Below are 22,034 nucleotides of genomic sequence, written 5' to 3' on the forward strand. Positions count from 1 at the left end.
ATAAATGAATAAATATATAATAAATACGCCCACACTGTACAAGGAAAAAGTCAGTTTGTCTATAAATTGAAACCAGAATGTACTGGTATTTATGTTTTGTGACGTTTTTGTTTGGTGCTGTGCCATGGGATTTTTCTAACGCAATAATATTTATTCTCCATCCATCACTTTTCTTTCGCCGATTATCCTCACAAGAGTCGCTTGCATGCTGGTGCCTATCCCAAATGTCTTCGGCAGTTAGCGAGGGACACCCTTAACTGGTTGTTGTATACCTACCATATAATGACAATAGAAGCATTCTATTCCAATATGGGCCTTGGCTAAGTTGGCAAGTTTGTCAAACATTGCTGTCGCAGACACTTTTTAGCTTTCAGCAATTTTTGCTTGGCAAACATTATTTTCCACTGCTACTTCCAAAGACAACAAATTACGCCAATACCATGAAAACATGACTGCCTTAACAAATGCACCACTTACAAATACGCCCAGTATAAAACAGTGGGATTTTCCCACTCCTGGGACATATCCTCATATGTGCACAAATCAGGGCAAGGCAAAGAAACAAAATTCAGCAGGGAGAGCCTGCCTTGCCCGGGAGCAACAATTCAGCACGGTGTGAAATACTTCAAAAGGCACCTGCAGATTTTCAAATTTGCTTCCTGTCGTGTGACATTTTCACCTACAGTGATCAAAACGTACCATTAAAAGGGTGCGTCACCTGAGTCGTACTTGTCATGCTTTCTCATCTGCGTTGCATACTTGGTCACCTTTGTTAACAGTATCACATACGCCTACAACTGCATTGTATGATGAATGAAAGGGGATAATCTGGTGTTTTGAGCAAAAAAAAAAAAAAAAAAAAAGAGAGGAATATCTGGGTAAAGAGTCAACAAGGCATACTGTACATGGAGTCTTCAACCAGAATTAATGTGCAAGGGGTTACTGGTGTATGGTCAGTGTACAAAGCTGAATAAATCATTTTTAGACACTCGTCAGCTGGTCAGGCAGTTCCTGTGTAGGCATGTCTTTGGAAAAAAAAACAAAAAAACTTTGATTCCTTGTCTTGCAACTTTAATGTGTTAAGTGAAGCATGTTCATTACAAAAGACAATTGTATGTCAAATCCTTTTTCCCCTTCAAATTTAATGTAAATGACTTAAATATGCTCTAGACACCCATAAACACCAACAACAAATGTAATTTGTTTTTAATTTGAAAAAACACCACTCAACAGCGTTGTACTTTTGGAAACCATATAGCGTAATAAATCGAGCTTTGTGTATCATCTCATGCATATATTTTGTTGCTTCTTCTAGTCTGTATGTGTGCATTAGATTATATGTCTCAGAGTAATGTGATATCGTTGTCTACATGTGTTGCTACGCTGTTTCTTTTGAAATAAACATTGCTTGAAGGGCTTGTTCTTTAGTTCAATATTTATTGCCTATTTCTAGAGGAACTCATAAGTTGGGTCACCTCTATATTTAAGAAGCAGACACATGGAATAAATACCAAAGTGGTTTGAGGTTTTTTTCAGTATGACCCCCTTTTCAGTGTCTGCATGGTTTATTATTAAACGCTGCACTGATTGGAATAACATCTCTAGGATTCATTGCACATAGCCATTGCCAGGCACTGGGCAAGTTGCCTGTTTATCCAACAGTTCCGTGTTTTGTATATAACAAGTGAGACAGGCATGACCTTTTGAACAGCAAAGCCAAGGTGAAACATTTGAGGTTTGACTAGCATAAGCAAACCACAAGTGAAATGACAGTCTGAAGTATACTGATGTGATAGATGGAACTGCGCAATATCTGACATTTGATTTTTTTAAAAATGTCTGAGCTGGTCACTGCAGCGGATTCTCTGGTCGAACACTTCAAAAATGCTGACCTAGATGGACAGTCTAGCAGAATTCCTTGCTTTCGAAGTAGGACTGTGTCATTCTATTTTTAACGTACAGTAGCTTGTCTGTAGTCAAATATCAAGTCGTAACTCGATCTCTATGTGTCGACTGGTCATTTCATCTACCAAGCACTATGAAATCCTGCAATAAAGCAACTATGTAGGGAGCTGAATCCCCATCAAAACAAGCTACTATTGCTTTAAGCTCTACTTCGAGAATGCTCTCCAATGTTCCATCAGGCTGCTCTTTGCGCACTCATGCATGCTCCCGCGCTGTGCACCTGATTGTGTTTGTTGCAATGCAAGAACTGAAGGGGCTGCTGAATGTATTAAGAACATTGTGACAGTGTTACAGTTAGAGCATTTTGGGCTCTGTCTTTCTTCTGTTGAGATTCTAGGTCCCACCCCATAATGATATTTAGACTTATGCAAATTGAGACTACCTATTTTATATTAAATCAGATACATTTGCAAAAAAAAACAAAAAACAAAAAAAACAATAACATAACTGGATATTTTTCTCTGAACATGCTGCTGTTTTTTCAGCATTTGAGTCAAAAACTTCCACTATCTACCATGGATGGCTATAACAATTTAAATTTGCCATAAAATATTAATTTTGGATTTAGTTTTTCAAATGCAGTTACTTTTAAAGTGACTTTTTAAAAATGTTAAATGGAAACTTTTTGTGGTTTTGTTTTTCATTAACTAATCTTTCTTCTAACTTTTTGACTTTTACACTCAAAAACACAGTTGTCACATTAACAATTGCAAAAATGAAAGACACTTGAGAATATAAGACATTCCATATCACTGGTGTCGAGCAGAAACACCTTGTCCAATTTTGATCAATTTCATAATTAAAAAAAAAAAAAAAATTGTACCAGTTGGTTCCCAACTTTTTTCACCACAGGGTGCATGAACAATAGAAGAACTGATTGAGTGTTTCTTTGGGCTTTTATTGACATTTATTCATTTTAGAGAGCGTGACGAATGATCTTATAGAAATGGTTCAATCTTGAGAAGAAGAATTCTGGCCGGTATCAGCAATATGCACCCATGAATCATGAATGTGGCATTTCATAAATGTACTTTAAAGTGGGAGGTTTTTTTTCTTTTTAAGTTTTGCATTTATTTTCAATTGATCTATAATAAAGTAAAACACATGCAACAGAAAACATTTTAAGCAATGTAAGTAATTAGATATAAATGATTGGGTGATTGGGCCATTTGGGAGACATACTAAAAAGTCCCTAGAGATAATGAGCTATGAACCAAAGAAGAGAAATCATGATACTGAGACTAAAGGAGAGAGGACCTGACCCAAAATGAGAAACAAGGGAAAGAAGGCTTGCGACAGATGGAAGGCAGTGGATTAGTCTCGCTTTGCTCTTCCATCTTTGTGAGCAGCCATTGAACATAATCAGTCCAAGTACACTCGCCTTCGGTAACAATTTTTGACCATCTGTAATTGTACCTCCAAAAATAACTCGTCAGGCTTTTTTTTTTTTAAATAAGCTGTCCCATTTTCTACTTTTTCCCCTTGGTTTGCTATGTCACAAGCTATCCCACGGCCAAAGTCCACGATAGCTTCCTGTCAGCTGACTTGCGATGAGGAAATGCTTGATGCTGATTGCCAGGAAGGAAATGTTGAGTAGAAACATTGGAATGTCTCCCCTTTTTGCTTCCTCTGATTTCATCATTTGAGTCTCACTAACTGATGGTGGCAGGTGTTCCGCGTGGAAGCTACGAATACAAGCAGGTCATTTGTCTCACAACTCGGTAAAGTTTCTTTTTTTGAACTCAACCCATTTGTGTTCACTGTGGACAAACTATTCCAAATAAGTCTGCTTGTGGATATTCTCATTCGTCCAGGTAATTTCTTTCCCAGGACTGCTCTGGTTGTCTTAAAGCTTAGAAAAAGTCGACCAGAGCAGGTCACTCGTGATTGTTTCAATGCTTGAGAAATCCAGACAAGCCTGTTTTATGTTGGCTGCTTTTCAGCACTACTTCACCTTGTAGTACATCTTAATGAGTTGTCTCGTTTGTGACTTTTATTTATCGTTGATAGTCTCTTTGTTTTCATAATGTAATATTTCCAAGTTAGGATTATCACTATTCTATCATAATTTATATCCTTTTTAAATTTCCTAATTTTTAAATTTGAGTACCTTAGCTTGAGGCATTTTTTTTTGCCCCGGATACCCGAGTGTACATGTCAGAAAACATATATAACACTTTTGTAATGTGGTGAGAAGGCCAACTTCAAAATAAACCGTAGTTTACCAAATATAAACACAAATATAGACAAAAAAGCCATGGTATGCCGTAATTTTGAAGATGTTCTTGATGAGGTGGCACTCCGTATCAACTTGACTAGTTTTTCTACTGCAACTATTGGTCCTGACTCCCTATACAAACACGACCATCTTGTGAATTCATGTTCAATTGTCAATTCGGGGTGCAGTTTAAATTTAAGGTTAAAAAAAATAATCATTAATTTAATAAAGTTGGTAATTCATAATTAAGTTTTTTTTTTTTAGGTCTGTGTTTAGAATTATTTTTCACCGTGCAAAAAAATACTTTTTCATTTCTATCTGTATACGGGACATTGATTATTTATTATTTTTTATTTGTTGTTTTTTTTTTTTGGTGGTCTTCTGTGTTTCTATTTTTTTTTTAGAATTATTTTTCACCGTGCAAAACATTACTTTTTCATTTCTATCCAAATACTCTATTATTATTTTTTACTTTTTTATTTTTTGCAAGATATCCGAATACTAAAAGTACCTGATAACTGCATTCCTACCACACTTAGCACTAAAAACACCTGCAGCTCATGTTATGATTTATTTATTTTTTTTAAATATAGTGTGACAGTGAACGCAACCTTGGAGTGACAGTGAAAATCTTGAAGCCTTTTCTTAATATTATTATTATTTTATGGTTTATTATCCATAAAATTGCTGCTTTTGTGATATTAGATGAGTTGTGTTTTGCTTCCAACACTTATTTATTTGCAAACCCCACCAAGCAAAAATAAGTCATCCGAGTGATCTCAGAAAATTTGAGTGTTGGGCTTCTTTTATGTCAAGGGAGCACTGACATAAATGTATGTTGTATCTTGTAAACTCAATTCAATTCATTTTGGGATGCTGCTTAAGAATGCGTTTAGATTTCAGAACAAAAAGGAAAACAAACCAAACTGTCACCAGTATATAACACTTATTAGCTTTTATAAAAGTAATACTTTAATAACACATTGCTGGTGTTATAATTTCAGCCTTCAGTTTTTTAATCAATTATGTCCGCAATGGCGTTTTTCACAAGAGATTCCATTGCGTCACCATTGCCATATCCTTGATTACTGTTTGACATTGAACCCGATTCATTTTAGACCTTTACATGTTGACTCATAGACTTTCAAAGCATATTATCCAAGTATGAATGGTGTGAAAAATGTTGCATAATCTTTATTGACAAGACATAAGTCACCATGTGGTACTCATAATAAAATACGTAGAATGTACGGTATGATTTTTCAGTCTTGCCTCAAAGCAATAGAGATTAAATACTTACTGTAAGTATGTTTAGTACAGGCGGTCCATAGGGTGAATGTAAATGCCTCTCTTTCGCAAAATCTCTTTTGCACCAATAGAGTAACTGTGAGCAGTGTTGGAGCCTCTCCCAGTGTGCTTTAAAAGGTTTGGGAGGTGGCCTGAATTGCCCAGACAGAGGGGAACAGGAGAAGCCCTGTTAGGCTGTGCTGACTGACCAAAATCTCCCTCCTGTTTCCTGCCTTCCTCGTTGGCTTCATGGCTGCTGTACTTGTGCTGTCCTCGCGGCAGTGCTGACTGATGACTGGGGCTACCACTGTGTGTTTTGCAGATGGCTGCAAGCAGGAGCTGAGGACACCATCGGGAGTTCAACAGCCTCGCTTGTCCCCTGACGCCAACAAATATGAATGGTAAGATGGATCCTTGTTTATTTGGATGAGTGCTCTGTGTGCAGCTATAAAAAGATGATCTTTGTGTGCAAATCTACCACATTCCATAATTACCGTTTCTGATTTGTTTTTTAAATCTGTATTTAATTTTCCCATGGCTTTACAAAGTATAAAATCAGTTATTGTGCCAATTTAACACAAAACTTAGGGAGTGTTTATTGTGTCTGCTTTTAGTGTGCCATCCCCCTTTTGTGCCAAGTGCTCATTTGCTTTTCTCAGGTTAAGCTTTCTCTTCCTGGTAATGATCACCAGTGTGATTTATTTGTGCAAGGCTTCCTGTATGTTAGGGCAATTAGCGTAATGTATCATTCCTAAACAATTAAACAACAGTGAGATTGATTACAAGGACAAAAACATTCATTGGCTATACAGCAATTATATCAACAGGAAATAGAAAAAAACGGTTCTTGTGTGCTTCAAGTCTGATCTAGTCACCCTAGGTTGCAATCTAGACCTTATTTTGTATCCTGGGAAAAGAAAAAGCCTTTCTTCAAACATGATTGTAAGCATAGACTTGTCCGACATATCTATGATGTCAGGAAGATCTTTCCAATCAGGGCTGGGCAATAAATCAGATTAATCCGATTAATTAATTATTTTAAAAAGACAGTTGATTTGAAATTGCTTAATAATTCACAACTTCAAATGGTGCTCGTGTTTATTGCTTTGAATAAAATAATAATTCAGAATGACTGGAAAAAAAACAGATTATATTTTTTGCCATATTGCTCATCTCTCATTCCAATTGATTGATTAATAGATGAAGAAGTACAATGTTTATCTTTGTAGTGTTGGTTGACCACATACCACCTCCCTCCTTCACACACTCACTCGCTCACACTTGACACAATGTTTTGATGTTACAGGTGGTGCAAATGTGTGGGCTATCACTCCAGAGGAGAGGGACAAGCATGACCAGAAATTTGACACCCTGGCCCCTTCAATGGGTTATGTTTCAGGTGCCATATATATGTTATGTTATGTTTATCTTGGTCATCATCATAAGCAAGATCCCTCTCAATTCACCCAATTTTCTATCTTGTATCTTCTCTTGCTGTAGGCGAGCAGGCAAGGAAGTTTTTCCTTCAGTCAGGGCTACCTGCTTCAGTTCTGGCTGAGATATGGTAAAACAATATTTGCGGAAGAAATGCTCCCGCAATCTCTTCTTGACTGTCAGTTCTGTTGGTTAATCTTAGGGCTCTTGCTGACTTGAACAAAGATGGGAAGATGGACAGGTTGGAGTTTTCCATTGCGATGAAGCTTGTGAAACTCAAACTCCAGGGAACGCCACTTCCCTCTTCACTGCCAATCATCATGAAGCAGCCTCCTGTGCCTGTTCCCGGTCTTGGCTATGGTACTGTGCATATAGTCCATAGACCCTTATTCCTGCAGCAGTCCATTTGCCCATTTGACTTTGCTATTCTCTAAAATATAATTGATCTTTTTAATGTGGTCACATGATAACAAACTAAACTACTATATGAGACTTGTTATTATCTGTTGTTGTTTTTTCTGTGTGCAATACACTGATTGATGTGGTCGAGTGAAAAAGCAGTATTAAATAATAAAAGTGAAATATGTTAATGATAAAATCTTAAAATAATTTCTAACAGCCCTTGGACAATAGCACGTTGGCTACAATGTAAGTATTTAACGTGAAATGTTTATGCCTTAGGGATGATGCCTAACATGTCCCTGATGCCTGGCAGCAACCTTTCCATGTTCACACCTGTATCCATGGCAACCCCAGGACACCCATCTTTGCCACCAATGTCAGGCCACAACCTGGGACTTCTCCATCCAATGGCTGCTGGCACCTTGGCCACAGGTCTACACTATTTATTGAAATGATTATCATTGCTGGGGGTTTTCCCCTTTATAAAACACTATATGATGCCCTGACTTTACCCTTGAGCTCGCTTATGAACAAAGGTGAAATGGCCAGTTGTCCTAATACCATTCTACGTATTGTATACATCCATTTTAGTCTTGATGGATCTAAAAATAACTGAAATCTATAATGATGTATATTCAGGTCTTCCATTATCTTCATCTTCTTATGGTTCTCCACTTGCATCCGGGTAAGTACAGTCACATTTCAATAGTCCGTAGCTTTTCACATTATCAGCCTCTTATCTAGAAGATGCTTGTAAATTACACTATACCTCATTTATTATTCATCAATCTAAAGACTGGGAGGACTAAGTCTGTGTATAATGGTGTTTTTAGCTTGTCTTTTTGTATTGTTTGTGTGATGCAGCGCCTCTTTGCCACCTCCCTCAATGACTGCCCAAATGGCAGGAGGCCTTGGGGAGTGGTCTGTGCCGAACACCTCCAGACTCAAATATAGGCAGCAGTTCAACATCTTGGACAACCAGATGACTGGATACCTCACTGGTACTGTATTTGTGTGTGTGTAGGTGTGCGTCTGCACAGAGCTGCATTTAGATGACTGTGGGCTGTGAGGCAACTGTAGCTCCCGTTTTTGAGTTCCATGACCAGTCGACCACCATTGGGAATGGGGATGAAAATTTGAAAAAGATGCTCCAGAACCTATAAAAGACATTTTAATTTTCTGCCACATTTCCCCTTGAACATATTTTATTCTTCATCAGAAGTATTAATATTTGGTAGAATATTTTGGCGGGGATGGGAAAATTATTCAAAGGCCCACTTAATAAAATGCAGACACTGCTGAGCATAAGTACAGTTCAAATCAAAGTGGAGTAAAATTTGAAACAAAATGTATGGTTTTTAAATCCGAATGCTTACAGACTATTGTAAAAGGAACTTTGAGACCAAGCAATCATTTCAAATAATGCTTCAGAACATGAGTTGTTTGTCGACATTTGAATAGTCATCCAATAATAAGTTAATTGGCAGATCTAAATGGGTTTAGCCTCCATCCATCCTTTTTCTTAACCGCTTGTCCTCACGAATTTTACGGGCGTGCTTGAGCCTATCCCAGCTGTCATCGGGCAGAAGGCGAGGTATATACACCCTAAACGGGCGGCTAGCCAACCATAGGGTGCACAATAGACAACCAACCATGCACACTCAAAATTGTAGATTGTAGAGACACACCCAAGGGCAATCTGAAGTGTCTAATATACATAGTATGCATTTTTTTTGATATTCCATGACTTATATTCCATGTTTTGTCATTTTAAAAAATGTTAATTTGAATGTGTGATGCCACGCCACAAGTTCAGTGCTTCTCATTTGTCAATACAGGAACATATCGCTGGTATCTTGGATTGGGTCGGCTGAGCAATTAATTCGGAGAACAAAATTCAATATTGTACTGTAATGGGCACATTTCCAGCTTGTGAAAAGCCACTGTAGGAAAAATATATATTTTTCAATATTTATTTTTTTATAAAGGTTTGACTCCCATTCTTTGACTAGGTCATCAAACTACGCAATAATCGCCCCTGGTCCACGGACTGTAGGTCATGCAAAACTCAAGAATGTGTGGCATGCAGGCGTGGATGTTCATGAACAACGGATGATTTTACAATCGTTACCGCCCGCTTTTTTTCCTTTTTTTGTTGTGTGTATTGCGTCAAGCCTTGACTAACTTGGCAAGTGTGTATGTGCTTGACTGAATGGCTGGCTTGTTGGACCAGTTTTTTCTGAAATAGCTGTAATGTAGTGAGACAATGAACACACACCCACATAAGCATGACTTGCAGGGTGGTCATCATCAGTTAAAGTGTGTCCCAATATATCCAATACATCAAATGCCATTTTTTATAGGGATTTATTGTACCCAATTTGATATACGTCTATTTTATTTAGATGTATTAAAGTTTTAATTATCTAACAGTACTTGAGAATGAACTCATCATGGGCCACTTTTTTGTTTTGTTTTCTCATCAGAACCTTTTATGTACATACCATTCACAAAAAAATTAAATCAAATATGTGCAGATTTTACTTTTGTTTTTTAACAGTGCTTTTCGCCGTGTGCAATAAAATTGTAAAAAGAAAAAAAACAAACAAAAAAAAAACAAATGCAGTCATGGCTCAAAACGCCTTTCACACCCACACATCTGTTGCTTACTGCTGTTGTCCCATATGCCCCACATGGCATATGACTGAATTATTTATTTTTTTAACAGAAATTATTACCTTCCATTATCCATAGGTCAACAGGTGAGAGGTGCCATGGCAACCACAATGCTCAGTCAGACTCAACTGGCTTCCATCTGGTGAGAAAATATCACAATGTGTTTGTGAGTGTTATTGTTGTCTCTAGTTATTGACAAATAGTGATGCATACTTCCCAGAGATTACAATACTGTTCTATAACAAATTAAGACTTATTTAAGACTTATAGTTTCCACTCATATGAAGTGCTTTTATCATGCAAGCCTATTTACCCTTTCAACAGGAATTTGGCTGATGTGGACAAGGACGGTAAGCTCTCAGCCGAGGAGTTCATTCTGGCCATGCATCTGGTGGATGTTGCTAAGAGTGGGCAACCACTGCCGCGAACCCTACCAACTGACCTGGTGCCACCCACACAAAGGTAAGTACAAAATTAGCCAAATGAGTGAGCACATGACTACATCTAAACGTGAGGTTATCTGTTGTCTGAATTTTTATATCATTCTTTCTCCCAGGAGTGCTCTAAATGGATACTCCGCATCTAACAATGCAGTTATTTATGATAATTTTGATGTTGAACCGGCGCAGAAAGCAAGAAGTAACAGTTAGGTTTATTTTTTGTTCTTTTAATAGGATTTGAATATGAGTGCCTATATGTCATAAAATGTACAGTTTCACATTGAGGTTAAAATGTCTATTCCTCCATTTAGTATCATTTGAGGACAAGTTCAAAGCCAACCTGGAGCGAGGTAATGCAGAGCTGGAGAAGAGACGATTGGCTTTGCTGGAAGCGGAAAAGAAAGAACAGGAGAGGCAAGCTCAAAAGGCACGAGAGGAGCAAGAACGACGGGAGAAGGAAGCTCGCGAAGCAGAGGAGAGGAGGCGGAAAGAGGAAGAGAGGCGGCTGGAGCGCCAGAGAGAGTTGGAGAGGCAGAGAGAAGAAGAGCGGCAGAGAGAAATTGAAAGGAAAGAGGTGAGGCGGTGGTATTACAGCGCTCTCAATAAACTCCTCGCATATCCAGGGTGGTTTCTGGCAAATCTGTTTTGCTCATACAAAATTATTACTCTTGCATCATTGTGCTGTATTATGTGTGGATTGACTACAGGCTGCGCAGCGGGAACTTGAGCGGCAAAGGAAGGAGGAATGGCAAAAGAGAAAACGGGGAGAGCTTCAAATAAAGAGGCAGCAGGAGCAGGACGACATCATCCAGCTCAAAGCTAAAAAGAGGACTCTGGAGATGGAGTTGGAAGCTGTGGTCAGTGGGGAAAAGCACCCAAGGATGAGCTATTTGCAAAAGTATTGCCAACATCGATGGAGATGTCATGTCATTTTCTGTGTCTCAACACTAAAGGGTAACAAACAGCGTCAGATTTCCGACCGTCTGCGTGACATTCAAACCAAGAAGAAGCATCCCAAGACTGAGCTGGATCTTATCAATCAGAAGAAAGATGCACGCCAAATGGACATCATAAACATTCAGAAACAGATTGAGGTTACTCTCTGGTTTGTTTGAGTACAATTTTCTTCAGTGAATATTTCAAAACTATTTGCATTTGCTCTGTTACAGGAGTTCCAGAGGAAATTAGCCCAATTGACGCCAGAACAGAAGAGGCTGACGGAGACACTGCAAAACATGGCTGTGAATAACCTGTCAGGTTGGTGTTGGCGGAGCACTACTTTTGCACGATTTGTACTGTACTATTAATACACAATTATTTTCTTAGTAAACTGACACAAAAGACCTAATAAGAACAAGAAAAACAACCACAACAGTTAACACAATGAAGACAAATTCGTTAGGCTGTACAGTATTTGTTTACATAAGTTAATTTCCTTATTAAACTAAACTAATCAGACTATTTAAGCTTTGCAGTGTCAACAAAAAGCATGTTACAACAATCTATTGTGAGCTCATCATGCTGAATGATCCTATGTTTGTAGTGTCCACCATCTCCAACCTGAAACTCAGTGTTACTCAGAAGAAGGGTACGTGCACTAAACTGAAAGATCAGTTGGAGGCCCTTGAGAAAGAAACTGCTGCCAGACTGGAAGAGCTGGACCGGTATAACAAAAACATGCAGGTAGATTACAGTAACATCATTGTAGTTGACATGGCATCACTTAAAACCTTGCAGTTACTCAGTCTGCTATACTGTATGTGCCTTCACACAAATGTTAGTTTGTAAAATTCTATATTAGGACATATTCTACATTATTCACTCCTCTCAACATATGTAACTGATTCATAGTATTCCATCTTCACTATATTCAGTTCATGCAAGCAATTTCATTTAACATTCAAAATAAAAATAAAAAATACATCCAGTTTCCACATTTTTTGACTGATTCAAACCATTTCATTTTCAACATTCGGCTGATTCAAGTTCTTTCAGTATCATTCTGCATCATTCCAAGACATTCAGCATGCTTCGATCTCTCTTCATTCTGGTGAAATTGCATTCACTAGTTCCTCACATAGTGGCCAAGGACATTTATTTACTCGTTATTTACATTTTACTGATAGAAAAAAAACGGTGCCTGTTTTTAGGAGAGTGGCTTATATCCTATATAGCAGGCATGAAAAATTTTTGCTTATGACCTTTTTTTAACCTTATACCTGTCTTTTCTTTTGCTACCTTCAACCATTGTTTTGCTCCTTCACTACCTTCCTCCTGTCGTCCTGTTGCACATCTTTCTTGTAACTTTACAGCATGTGGGCGCTAACGAGGCTTTGCTTCAGGCGTTGGTCTCACTGCTGGCCTGCCTCCATAATCTCTTCTACCTGCTGAAGGTTTTCATTCTCCTTGTGTTTCTCAACTTTAATGTTTTTTTTTTTGGTGTCATTGAATGTCGCTCTCTCTCTCTCTTTTAACAGTGCATCTGTGCACATTTTGCTTAGCCCCGAACTCACGTGTTCGTCGTCACCACGTTCTGTTTTGCATCTCCGTCAGGAACTGAGGGAGAGCCAGCAAAAGCAGCAGGCTGTACTTGAGAACCTAAGAAGCGTCAAAGAGAACCAAAGGCAAGAGTTGATCCGAAGGAAGCAGGAGCACGAGGAAAGGAGGAAACTGGAGGAAGAGAGGAGACGTCAGGAAGAGGAAGCGCAACGGTCTTTGACACTTTTATGCAAGTGAAATTCCATCAACTCTGCAATATCATTCTCACGTTAGGGTTTTCATGTGTTTTGCAGGCTTATCAAACTAGAAAAGGAGCGTCAGTGGCAGGAGAAGTTAAAGAGGGACGAGGAGGAGCGCCAGAGGAGACTTCAGGAGGAACGTGAGGCCAAACAAAGAGAGGAGGAGGAGAAAGAAAGGCAGGCTCTCATCCAGGCAGCAAAGTTGGAGGCCGAACGAGCGCTCAAGGCGAAGGAGGAGGCGGAACGGAAGCGTAGAGAAGAAGAGGACCGGAAGAGAAGGGAGGAGGAGGAACGCCAAAGGCAAGCAGAGAGACGACGGCAGGAGGAAGAGAGGAGAAAACTGGAGGAGGAGCGGAGGCAGTTGGAGGCTGAGAGGAAGAAGCTGGAGGAGGATAAAAGGATGGAGGAAAGGAGAAGGAAAGAAGAGGAGGAACGACTGAAGCGGGAAGAGGAGAGAAGAAGGCAGGAGGAAGAACGGCAAAGGAAGCGAGAACAGGAGGCAGAGGAGAGGCGGCGGCTCGAAGAAGAACGTCGAAAGGAGATGGAGCGAGTAGAGGAGGAAAGGCGAAGACAGAGAGCAGCACAGGCGGCTATCCGAGACGCTGAGGCGAGGAGGAAGTTGGAGGAGGAGGAGCAGAGGAGGCGAAAAGAAGAAGAGGAGAGGAGAAAGGAGGAAGAGAAACGGAAGCTTCAACAGAAACAGGAAGATGAATGGAGAAGGCGAGAGGAGGAAAGAAAAAGAACAGAGGAAGATCGAAAGAGAAAGGTGGAAGAGGAGGAGAAAAAAAGAAAGGAGCATCAATCAAGTGGAGGTGGCAAGATTGACATTCAAGAAAAGTTGAACACTCTGCTTAGAGGACTGGAGGAGAGGAAAGGTATATAACCAATTAATTTGATCATATAATTAACAATTGATTAAAAGTAGCTTCTTGGTTCATTTTGATTTTCCGTGCGTAACCGTAGGCAGACAACCAAGGGTTATGCAACCCAGGAAGTCGGTGGCTCTTACCCCCTTCAGGGCACTTTATCCCTTCACTGCGCGAAACCATGAAGAGCTTACTTTCAATGCAGATGAAATCATCGAGGTACAATTGCAATATGCCTCACCATACACAGAACTTTTTTTATATTATCTTTGTAACAACTGAGTTAAAACCTTCCACCTCACTCGCAAACTATTTTTTTTTCCTCCTTTTTCAGGTGGATGAGACCGTGGAGCCAGAGGAGGGTTGGTTGTATGGGAGCAGACTGGGTCAGATGGGTTGGTTCCCTAAGAGTTACGTGGAGAGGGTGGGTCCATCTGACTCGACGGCCCCTGCACCACCTCCAAAATTGCCCATTCAGTCACAGCTCTCGAATGCTCTCGAAGCGGCAAAGGTAGCTGGGACTAAATCTGCCTTCACCCCAACGCACTCTCCAAATACCACCCACTCTGACACAGCAGGACAGGTAAGACCTTTTTGGTCATTTTTTTTTCTTATTCTCTTTAATACGTTACAGTGGAATTAATTTCTACAGGTGACACTTTCAGGTTTCAAAAGTGGACCAAAAAGGGGGAAACAGAGCTGTACTGTTGTCCTTTATTTACTATCTTAAGTCATCCTTTTTAAATCCTTTATAGCAGCCTTTTATTCTCCGAGTTCTACTTTTCCAGCAGTCAATCTCCGTACTGTTGTAATGACAAAATGTATAGTACACATTGTTTGTGAATGTAACAATTACATTTGGGAACTTCCTGCAGTCAAACAAATGGTGTGACTGAATGCACAGTGTCTTGTGGTTCTTCTGTTTTTACAATTAATAAAGCGATTTTGACAACAATTCACTGCGCAACAAATCGACATATTGAGCACTCTTTCATTACAGTAATATGAGCTCACGTTATTTACGAAGCTTATACAGCTTGCCTGGAGGAGCTTAACGTTTACATTTTTAAACAACATCATGTCAAGCCAAACTGAACTGCACCACCTTTGAAGACATCTTCTTTATGTCTAGACTAATCTAGATACTTTTCGTTTCGCTTATCAGCAGGTGGTAGGGAACCTGCTCGCCCAAGCCCTGTGTTCCTGGACCGCAAAGACAGACAACCACCTAAATTTCAACAAGGATGATGTGATTCAGGTGCTGGAACAGCAAGACAGCTGGTGGTTGGGAAAACTGAACGGAGAACAAGGCTGGTTCCCCAAGACCTACGTCACAATTCTGGGCGAAGAGGACAGTTCGGCGTATGTATACAAAAGCACAAAATAGGAACGATAGTTCTGCTTCCCAACATATTGAAATTGTAATTGTTCTGAATACTGCCATAACAAACAAGTCAAACAATCAAATCAATTGTTTGGGCTGACATACAGTAAACCCGCTACTCACTTATAACCTTGGTAGCATTTTACACTATAGATAATTTCAAGCCATAACAAAGGACATTTATTCTACCAACTCTTGTAACATTAACACAAATGTGTGTCATTTTTCGCCACTCACTGAAATGCAAACCTTGTTAATTCGTTTTTATAAAACTTCAGAGAGTGTTTTAATTATTTTCTGTGTTTGTGTTCTCAGCGTGAAGAACTCCACATCCAATACAGCAGAGGCCAGCAATAATCAACAATTTGAAGGTGAAATCATTTGCCTTAAATATTGTCTTGGTTCCATGACATATTGCAGCCGCAGAATTCTATGTCAATGTCCTTTGTTTTCTTCAAAGTGTCATTTTGCATTGTTGTGGTCACAGCTTCATTGCTGGCTTCAATCTTTCCATCACTTTTCCTTTCTAGAGTATACGGCATTATACCCGTATGAGTCATCAGAGCCTTCAGATCTGACGTTTAGAGAGGGAGATGTCATCTTGGTGACCAAGAAAGACGGAGAGTGGTGGACTGGTGCCATTGGCGACCGCTCAGGGGCCTTTCCCGGCACCTATGTCAAATCTAAGGAGGCAGATGTAAGGATTTTTGAAAAGCACTCCACTTCATGACAGAAATTAAATGTCTTTTTACAAAATATTATTTGTGTTTCTCAGACAAGCACATCTGCCAAGAAGCCAGGTCAGTATCTTTAGAGGTTACTTTGTTTTTCCCCCGTTATTTTATATTATTTTGTTTGCTTTTTTCGTTTTTAACCCTAAAAATTGCTCCTATTTCCTTCTTGTTTAGAGATTGGAAAAGTAATCAGAGCCCATTTGTCATCTGTACCTGGGCAGCTGAACCTGGAGAACGGCCAACTGGTTGTCATCCTCGGCAAACACTCGTCGGGCTGGTGGCTTGGGGAGCTGCAGGTCAGTAGTGCTCAAATAATCTACTTCTGGACTCTAGATGGCACCAGATATTTTTTCCAAGTATCCTCTCTCATAAAGGTCTCTCTTTTTTACTGGAATTATTGTTGTTTTTGTTGTTGTTTGCATGTGTGTATTGACAACAGGCCCGTGGTAAAAAGCGGCAGAAGGGCTGGTTTCCTTCTTCGCATATCCAGATATTGGGATCTAGTAGTGGAAAATCCACACCAGCAGTCCAGTCAGGTAAAACATCCTAATTACAGTAATTGTATGGAACAATACTTAGCTGTAAAAAAACGATTGTAAAGACGAGGGGTCGACTGATTTTAAGGATTTTTTATTTTTTTTATCTTGGTCAAGGCTGTTGAAGATTTTTGATAGAGAATCATACTAATTACGACTATTAATTAATGTTGCACTTTGTATTTTATAATTCAATAGTTTAAAGGGACATTGTAAGATTTAGTCAATTTTTCATGAAAAATGCACTTCTCTGGAGATTGTCATGTTTGTTATAGCTACAGACAATGGTGAATGCAGCGCCTGCAGCACCTCCTGCTGTCCATAATGAAAAACCGTCTAAGTCTTACACAGTGTCCCTTAAAATCATTTGTGATTTTAGGTTGTGTGTAAAATAGTGACATCTGTGTCAAACCTTTGCAAAACATCCTTGCGTTGCTCACATAATCATTGCCGGTAAAAATTCAGATTTGCTTTGTTTTGAATGTCAGGCCCGCAGAATGAGCCTATCAACACATTTTATGTTACATATTTAGGGCAGGCGGCTCGGTGTGACAGTGGTTAGCGTATCTGCCTCACAGTTCAGGGGTCCAAGTTTAAATTCACTTTGCTCTGGCCTTCCTGTGTGGAATTTGTTTGTTTTCCCAGAGCCTGCGTGGGTTCTCTTTGGGCACTCTGGCTTCTTCCCACACTCCGAAAACATGCATGGCAGATGTATTGGACATACTAAGTTGTCCTTGAGTGTGATTGGGTGCGTGAATGGTTGTTCGTCTCTGTGCCCTGCAATTGACTGGCAACCAGCTCAGGGTGTCCCCTGCCTACTGCCCATAGTCAGCTGGGATAGGCACCAGTAGGCCCGTGGCCCTAGTGAGGAGAAGTAGCTCTAGAAAATGGATGGATGGATGGAGATTTAGGGCAGTGGTTCTTAATCTGGGTTCAGTCCAACCCAGGTTAAAAAAGGCCACACATGTGGCTATGTGTACTTCCATAAAAGCTTTTTCATGCTACATTTAGCATTTTTCCAATTACGGTGTTCAGTGAATTTGTATAAAATATTTGATGGTTTTGATACCGCCACTGATTTTGGGGATACAAGATTACAGTATTAATTTATGTGCAATAAATAATGGCTTCAGTGTTACTTGTATGCATCTGCTATAAATTGTTAGGTTAAAATAAAAAAAATGGGCAAATATCAGGCATAAGGCTGACTGTTTTTGGCCAATACTAATAAGACCATAATTGGCCGATCGATTAATCGGTCAGGCCCAAGCACTGTCAACGGGCTCATCGATATTGTCCTCTTGTCAAGGAGTGTGCCAAGTGATCGCCATATACGACTACACAGCCGTCAACAAGGATGAGCTAAGCTTCTCTGCCAATCAGCTGATCAACGTCTTGGACAAGAACGACCCGGACTGGTGGAAGGGCGAACTCAATGGGGTGACTGGGTTGTTCCCCACCAATTACGTTAAGATGACCACGGGAGACGGTGACCCTAGTCACCATTGTAAGTAATGCATTTACACATGACTGTACCCCTTTGTCATCATCACCATTTTAGTAGTAGCATATACACAATGAACCTTTGTCTCCATGTAAGCATGTTTCACAAGCCTTTTGGGAGCTGCTCTATCGCCGATGCAATGTTTTTCTTTGTTTATGCTCTTTTGCACAGCAAACAAACTAAGAATGTTTCGGGCAATTATAGATTGTTGGATGCAAATGGTTAAAAGTCAGAGCCAAGTAAACAAAAAAAAACTAGAACATTTTATACTTATGCAGTGGAACCTCTAAATTCTAAATAAAAGGTTAAAGAAAATGCATTCTCCATTTTTTTATCAAATTTCCAAATTGTCCCCTTCTCAGAAATAATCTAATCTAAGATCAATAAATCAATAAACACAGTTTCTTTCTCTTCTATTACTATTATGAATCACTGAGCTGCCAGGATAGAGACTCTACATGATAATTTGTTATATGTCTTAGATCATCTCATTTCTCATCATCTCAATAGGCCCTATTTTAACTTGTGACTTTTTACCAAAATGTTGAGGTGTTAGAGGTTCCACTCTTTTCCACCTGATACTCAACACAGGTTTAAGACTAAAATGTTCAGAAAATCCCTTCCAGCCCCACGGTGGGGAAACTCACGTTGACAACACAGCATCAGGAGCAACTCAGGGATGCATTATCTCCCTCAAGGATACTTGGACATGTCAGGGGGGAGCCGGAATCTTCCTATTGCTAAGATGGTCACCCTACCCCTCCCATTCAAGCATGCCGCCCAGCAACTCATGAGTTAAGAAGATTTTTTTTGTTTTTGTTTTGGGTCTTTATTGCATCAGCGCTTTTAGGGAATCTTATACATCAAAAGCAGAGTTCTACCTGCTTGTTAGCTTTTCTTTTTCATCCCATCTCTTCCTCTGTTGCTTCTCGATGACTGTCTCACCTTTTCATCTTTCCTCATTCCCCCACTTGTTGCCCTCCCACCCACTCGCCCTCTTGTCTCCTTCCAGGACGGTAGACTGGGCTCCACCTCCGCTCCTTCCCCTGACTTCGGAGAGACCCACTATTATTGCCCACTGCTCTGGTGGAGTTTTATTTGGGTGCCTGGACCAATCCCGTCCAATCCGCTGACTACTGTCACTTTAATACAGTGATGTTGAGCTGCCTTCTTGATCTAGGGTGCTTTTTCTTTTATTTTTATTTTTTTTTATGGACTGATGCAATAAGCCCTTGTGCCTTTTTTTCAACAAATATGCAGAGAGCGAGAGATATGGATAGTGGGTCTCTCTATGGTTTAGGCTTTTGTCCCATGTGTTTCTCACTCCACCTGCTTCCTTCTCGCTCAGCATCTTCTCTTTTTGGTGGAATCTACAATTGATCTCACAGGGATGCCTCTAGAAATGCTAGCTAAATTTTTACCAGTTTTGCATTGAGTTTGTTAAAGCCTTCTTAAGATTATCCTCAATGGAGCTGAGAGCATACAAGGTTGGCCTACAGGACTTATAATATTGTTTTTTTATTAACAGCATAGACGCTTGAGAGAAAACCTGTGTCCATTGTTTTGCCATGGTATGCTAATGCAAGAAAGGGGACTTTACTCCTTAGAGTTTAAAAAAATATATTTCCCGAATTGTATGGCAACCTCTCTGATTTAAAGCTTCAAGAAAACAGGGTAAAACGCACTGATCGAAAAAATGTGTATTTATTCTCTTTGGATTCTGCCTTAAAACATTAAAGCTTTGTTGAATTTCACATTTAAGTCTTAGTGTTATTATTCCCCTATCTTGTTCAGGTGCATAGATGTGTGTAATAAGGACATGCATGCCTGTTGTGTGTGTTTTTCAGCAAGATGGTTAAGATGGGCTCAAATTCAGGGTATATAAATACCCATTAACGTTCTCCAAAGGACTATTTTTCCAATCTCAGACTACTTCTCAGACCCTCAATTTCTTTGAAAATGTTGTCAGTTTCAAATATCACAATTGTGGCTCATCTAACTCATTCCAACCTTTATTTTTTTTTCTATGGATATATAGTAAAATCAACAAGCATTTTACTCTAAAGAAAGCATCCCTCTCACTGTTTTGGTACAAACAGTTTTATATTGTGCATGGCAACAATTGCTATCTGTCACCAGCAACACGAAGAAAACTGCTGGAAGGTGAGTGTGACTGATGAAAGTCTTGAGTGAACCGGCAAAGAATTTTTGTACTACTGGGAATACTGGGAATTCAAGGAAAATCTTTTTTTCACCTCATTTTTTTTTTTTTTAAATGCATTTACACGATGTCTTTAGAGAGTCGATTTTATTTTTTAAACCTCTGGAATGAGGTAGATAATGAGTGTGTGGTTAGGGAAGCGGAAAGAAGAACGGTGAGCTTGGGCTGCTCACAAATGTTAAATCCAGCGTCCAGTAAGTATACACGTCTTCCCATTATTTCCAAGTGTGTCCCGACTGTTGTAAATTCAGACAGATTACGTTTTTGTCTAAATGTCCATCAGGAGGCAAACTTGTCAAACTTCTCTTGTTCTGTAGAAGAGATCTGTTCTAGTGGCTTGTCATTTAGTTGTAGTCTTTTTTTTTTCTTCTTTTTTTTCTTTTTTTTTGTATCCCAAATACCCCGTCTTGTGTGTGTTTTATGTGTGCTGTAGGGTGTGCAGACCTGACCAGCTTGGACTCTCTGAGCCCTCTGGAGAAAAAGAGGCAAGGCTATATCCATGAGTTGCTACAGACTGAGGAGAGATATGTGGAGGACTTGCAGACAGTGCTGGAGGTGAGACCAAGCTCATTATTTTAACAGTACGTCTGCATGGCAAATATCTGTGGTCCTCCTTGTAGGTTTTCTACAAGCCTATGTCAGAATCTGGTCGACTGAATGATGCCGAGATGAAAATGATCTTTGCAAACTGGAAAGAACTGATTGCCTGCAACACAAAACTTCTCAGGTTAGTGCCCCATCCAATGTTTTGGAAATACTATGCTCCATGCCTTCCTATAGGGATTACGTTTTTTTTTTTTGTTTGTTTTTTTTTCTCAGAGCGTTGTCGACTCGAAAGAAGAGCGGTGGGGAGAACATGCCGGTGCAGATGGTGGGAGACATTCTGGTTGCCGAGCTGTCCCACATGCAGCCGTACATCCACTTCTGTTCGTGTCAGATTAAAGGAGCCGCGCTGCTGCAGACTCGCACCGATAACGAACCCGACTTCAAGACCTTCCTCAAGGTAGGAAGGGACTCTCTTGAGGCCTCCACATCATTGATCTTAATGTTTTTGTTCATACATCCCTGAAATGTATATATTTTTCTGCTCTGTTTTTACATGCAGTTAATTGGATAACCCTTTTCAAAATTGCATTGCATTGCATAAAAGCAAAAAAAATGTAAGACATTTTTCAGTCATGAGTGAAATAATGTGATGATAAATGAAAAGTTAAATTAGTACACCCCAAATTATTCATAATCCAGGCAATTTTTGAGGTTTTTGGGATCTTTTGTCTGCAGTGCAAAATAACATTTATCCAACCAGATCAGAAATGTGTGTTTGCTTGTTTGTTTTTAATTTTAATTCTGACTAACCTTTTCGACAACAGAACATTTTGTATAATTGATGCTATTCAAAAAATTGAAAAGCAGTTTATTTAGCTCACACACAGTGTCATTTACAAAATGCAGCATTCGTATGCAACAGCAATGGAGTATATAATCACAGTAATCAAAAAGTGGCACAACTATTAACCTCCTTATATCGATACAAAGAATTTAATAATGATTGACTGAAATTGATTTTCAGTGTTCAATATCCCAAACAGCTTCATTTGAAAATGTACTGTTGAAATCTCAAGTGAGTTA

The 22,034-nt window shown here is 39.5% G+C and overlaps 1 protein-coding gene across 3 annotated transcripts in view; it reads left to right on the forward strand.

Annotated features, from left to right (window-relative positions):
* Window positions 1-22,034, forward strand: part of itsn2b (intersectin 2b) — a 28,999-nt gene that overhangs the window by 965 nt on the left and 6,000 nt on the right. The window contains exons 2-31 of one of the 3 annotated variants that reach the window (XM_088412792.1): window positions 5,793-5,871; window positions 6,777-6,869; window positions 6,971-7,034; window positions 7,107-7,264; window positions 7,586-7,738; window positions 7,946-7,991; window positions 8,171-8,307; window positions 10,061-10,124; window positions 10,307-10,444; window positions 10,539-10,627; window positions 10,734-10,996; window positions 11,130-11,279; window positions 11,376-11,516; window positions 11,592-11,679; window positions 11,966-12,105; window positions 12,735-12,815; window positions 12,976-13,133; window positions 13,215-14,035; window positions 14,124-14,245; window positions 14,361-14,609; window positions 15,192-15,388; window positions 15,726-15,781; window positions 15,941-16,107; window positions 16,186-16,210; window positions 16,319-16,440; window positions 16,584-16,680; window positions 17,990-18,187; window positions 20,839-20,960; window positions 21,026-21,132; window positions 21,225-21,408. In XM_088412792.1, coding sequence (XP_088268918.1) covers window positions 5,865-5,871; window positions 6,777-6,869; window positions 6,971-7,034; window positions 7,107-7,264; window positions 7,586-7,738; window positions 7,946-7,991; window positions 8,171-8,307; window positions 10,061-10,124; window positions 10,307-10,444; window positions 10,539-10,627; window positions 10,734-10,996; window positions 11,130-11,279; window positions 11,376-11,516; window positions 11,592-11,679; window positions 11,966-12,105; window positions 12,735-12,815; window positions 12,976-13,133; window positions 13,215-14,035; window positions 14,124-14,245; window positions 14,361-14,609; window positions 15,192-15,388; window positions 15,726-15,781; window positions 15,941-16,107; window positions 16,186-16,210; window positions 16,319-16,440; window positions 16,584-16,680; window positions 17,990-18,187; window positions 20,839-20,960; window positions 21,026-21,132; window positions 21,225-21,408 — 4,437 coding nt within the window. In that variant the 5' untranslated portion in view covers window positions 5,793-5,864. The remainder of the gene's footprint in view (window positions 1-5,792; window positions 5,872-6,776; window positions 6,870-6,970; window positions 7,035-7,106; window positions 7,265-7,585; window positions 7,739-7,945; window positions 7,992-8,170; window positions 8,308-10,060; window positions 10,125-10,306; window positions 10,445-10,538; window positions 10,628-10,733; window positions 10,997-11,129; window positions 11,280-11,375; window positions 11,517-11,591; window positions 11,680-11,965; window positions 12,106-12,734; window positions 12,816-12,975; window positions 13,134-13,214; window positions 14,036-14,123; window positions 14,246-14,360; window positions 14,610-15,191; window positions 15,389-15,725; window positions 15,782-15,940; window positions 16,108-16,185; window positions 16,211-16,318; window positions 16,441-16,583; window positions 16,681-17,989; window positions 18,188-20,838; window positions 20,961-21,025; window positions 21,133-21,224; window positions 21,409-22,034) is intronic. The other 2 variants (XM_088412794.1, XM_088412793.1) reach the window with 2 other exon arrangements.

This window comes from Hippichthys cyanospilos, chromosome 4 (assembly GCF_059441005.1).
Source record: "Hippichthys cyanospilos isolate Australia breed blue-spotted pipefish chromosome 4, RoL_Hcya_1.0, whole genome shotgun sequence".
NCBI classification, from domain to species: Eukaryota; Metazoa; Chordata; class Actinopteri; order Syngnathiformes; family Syngnathidae; genus Hippichthys; species Hippichthys cyanospilos.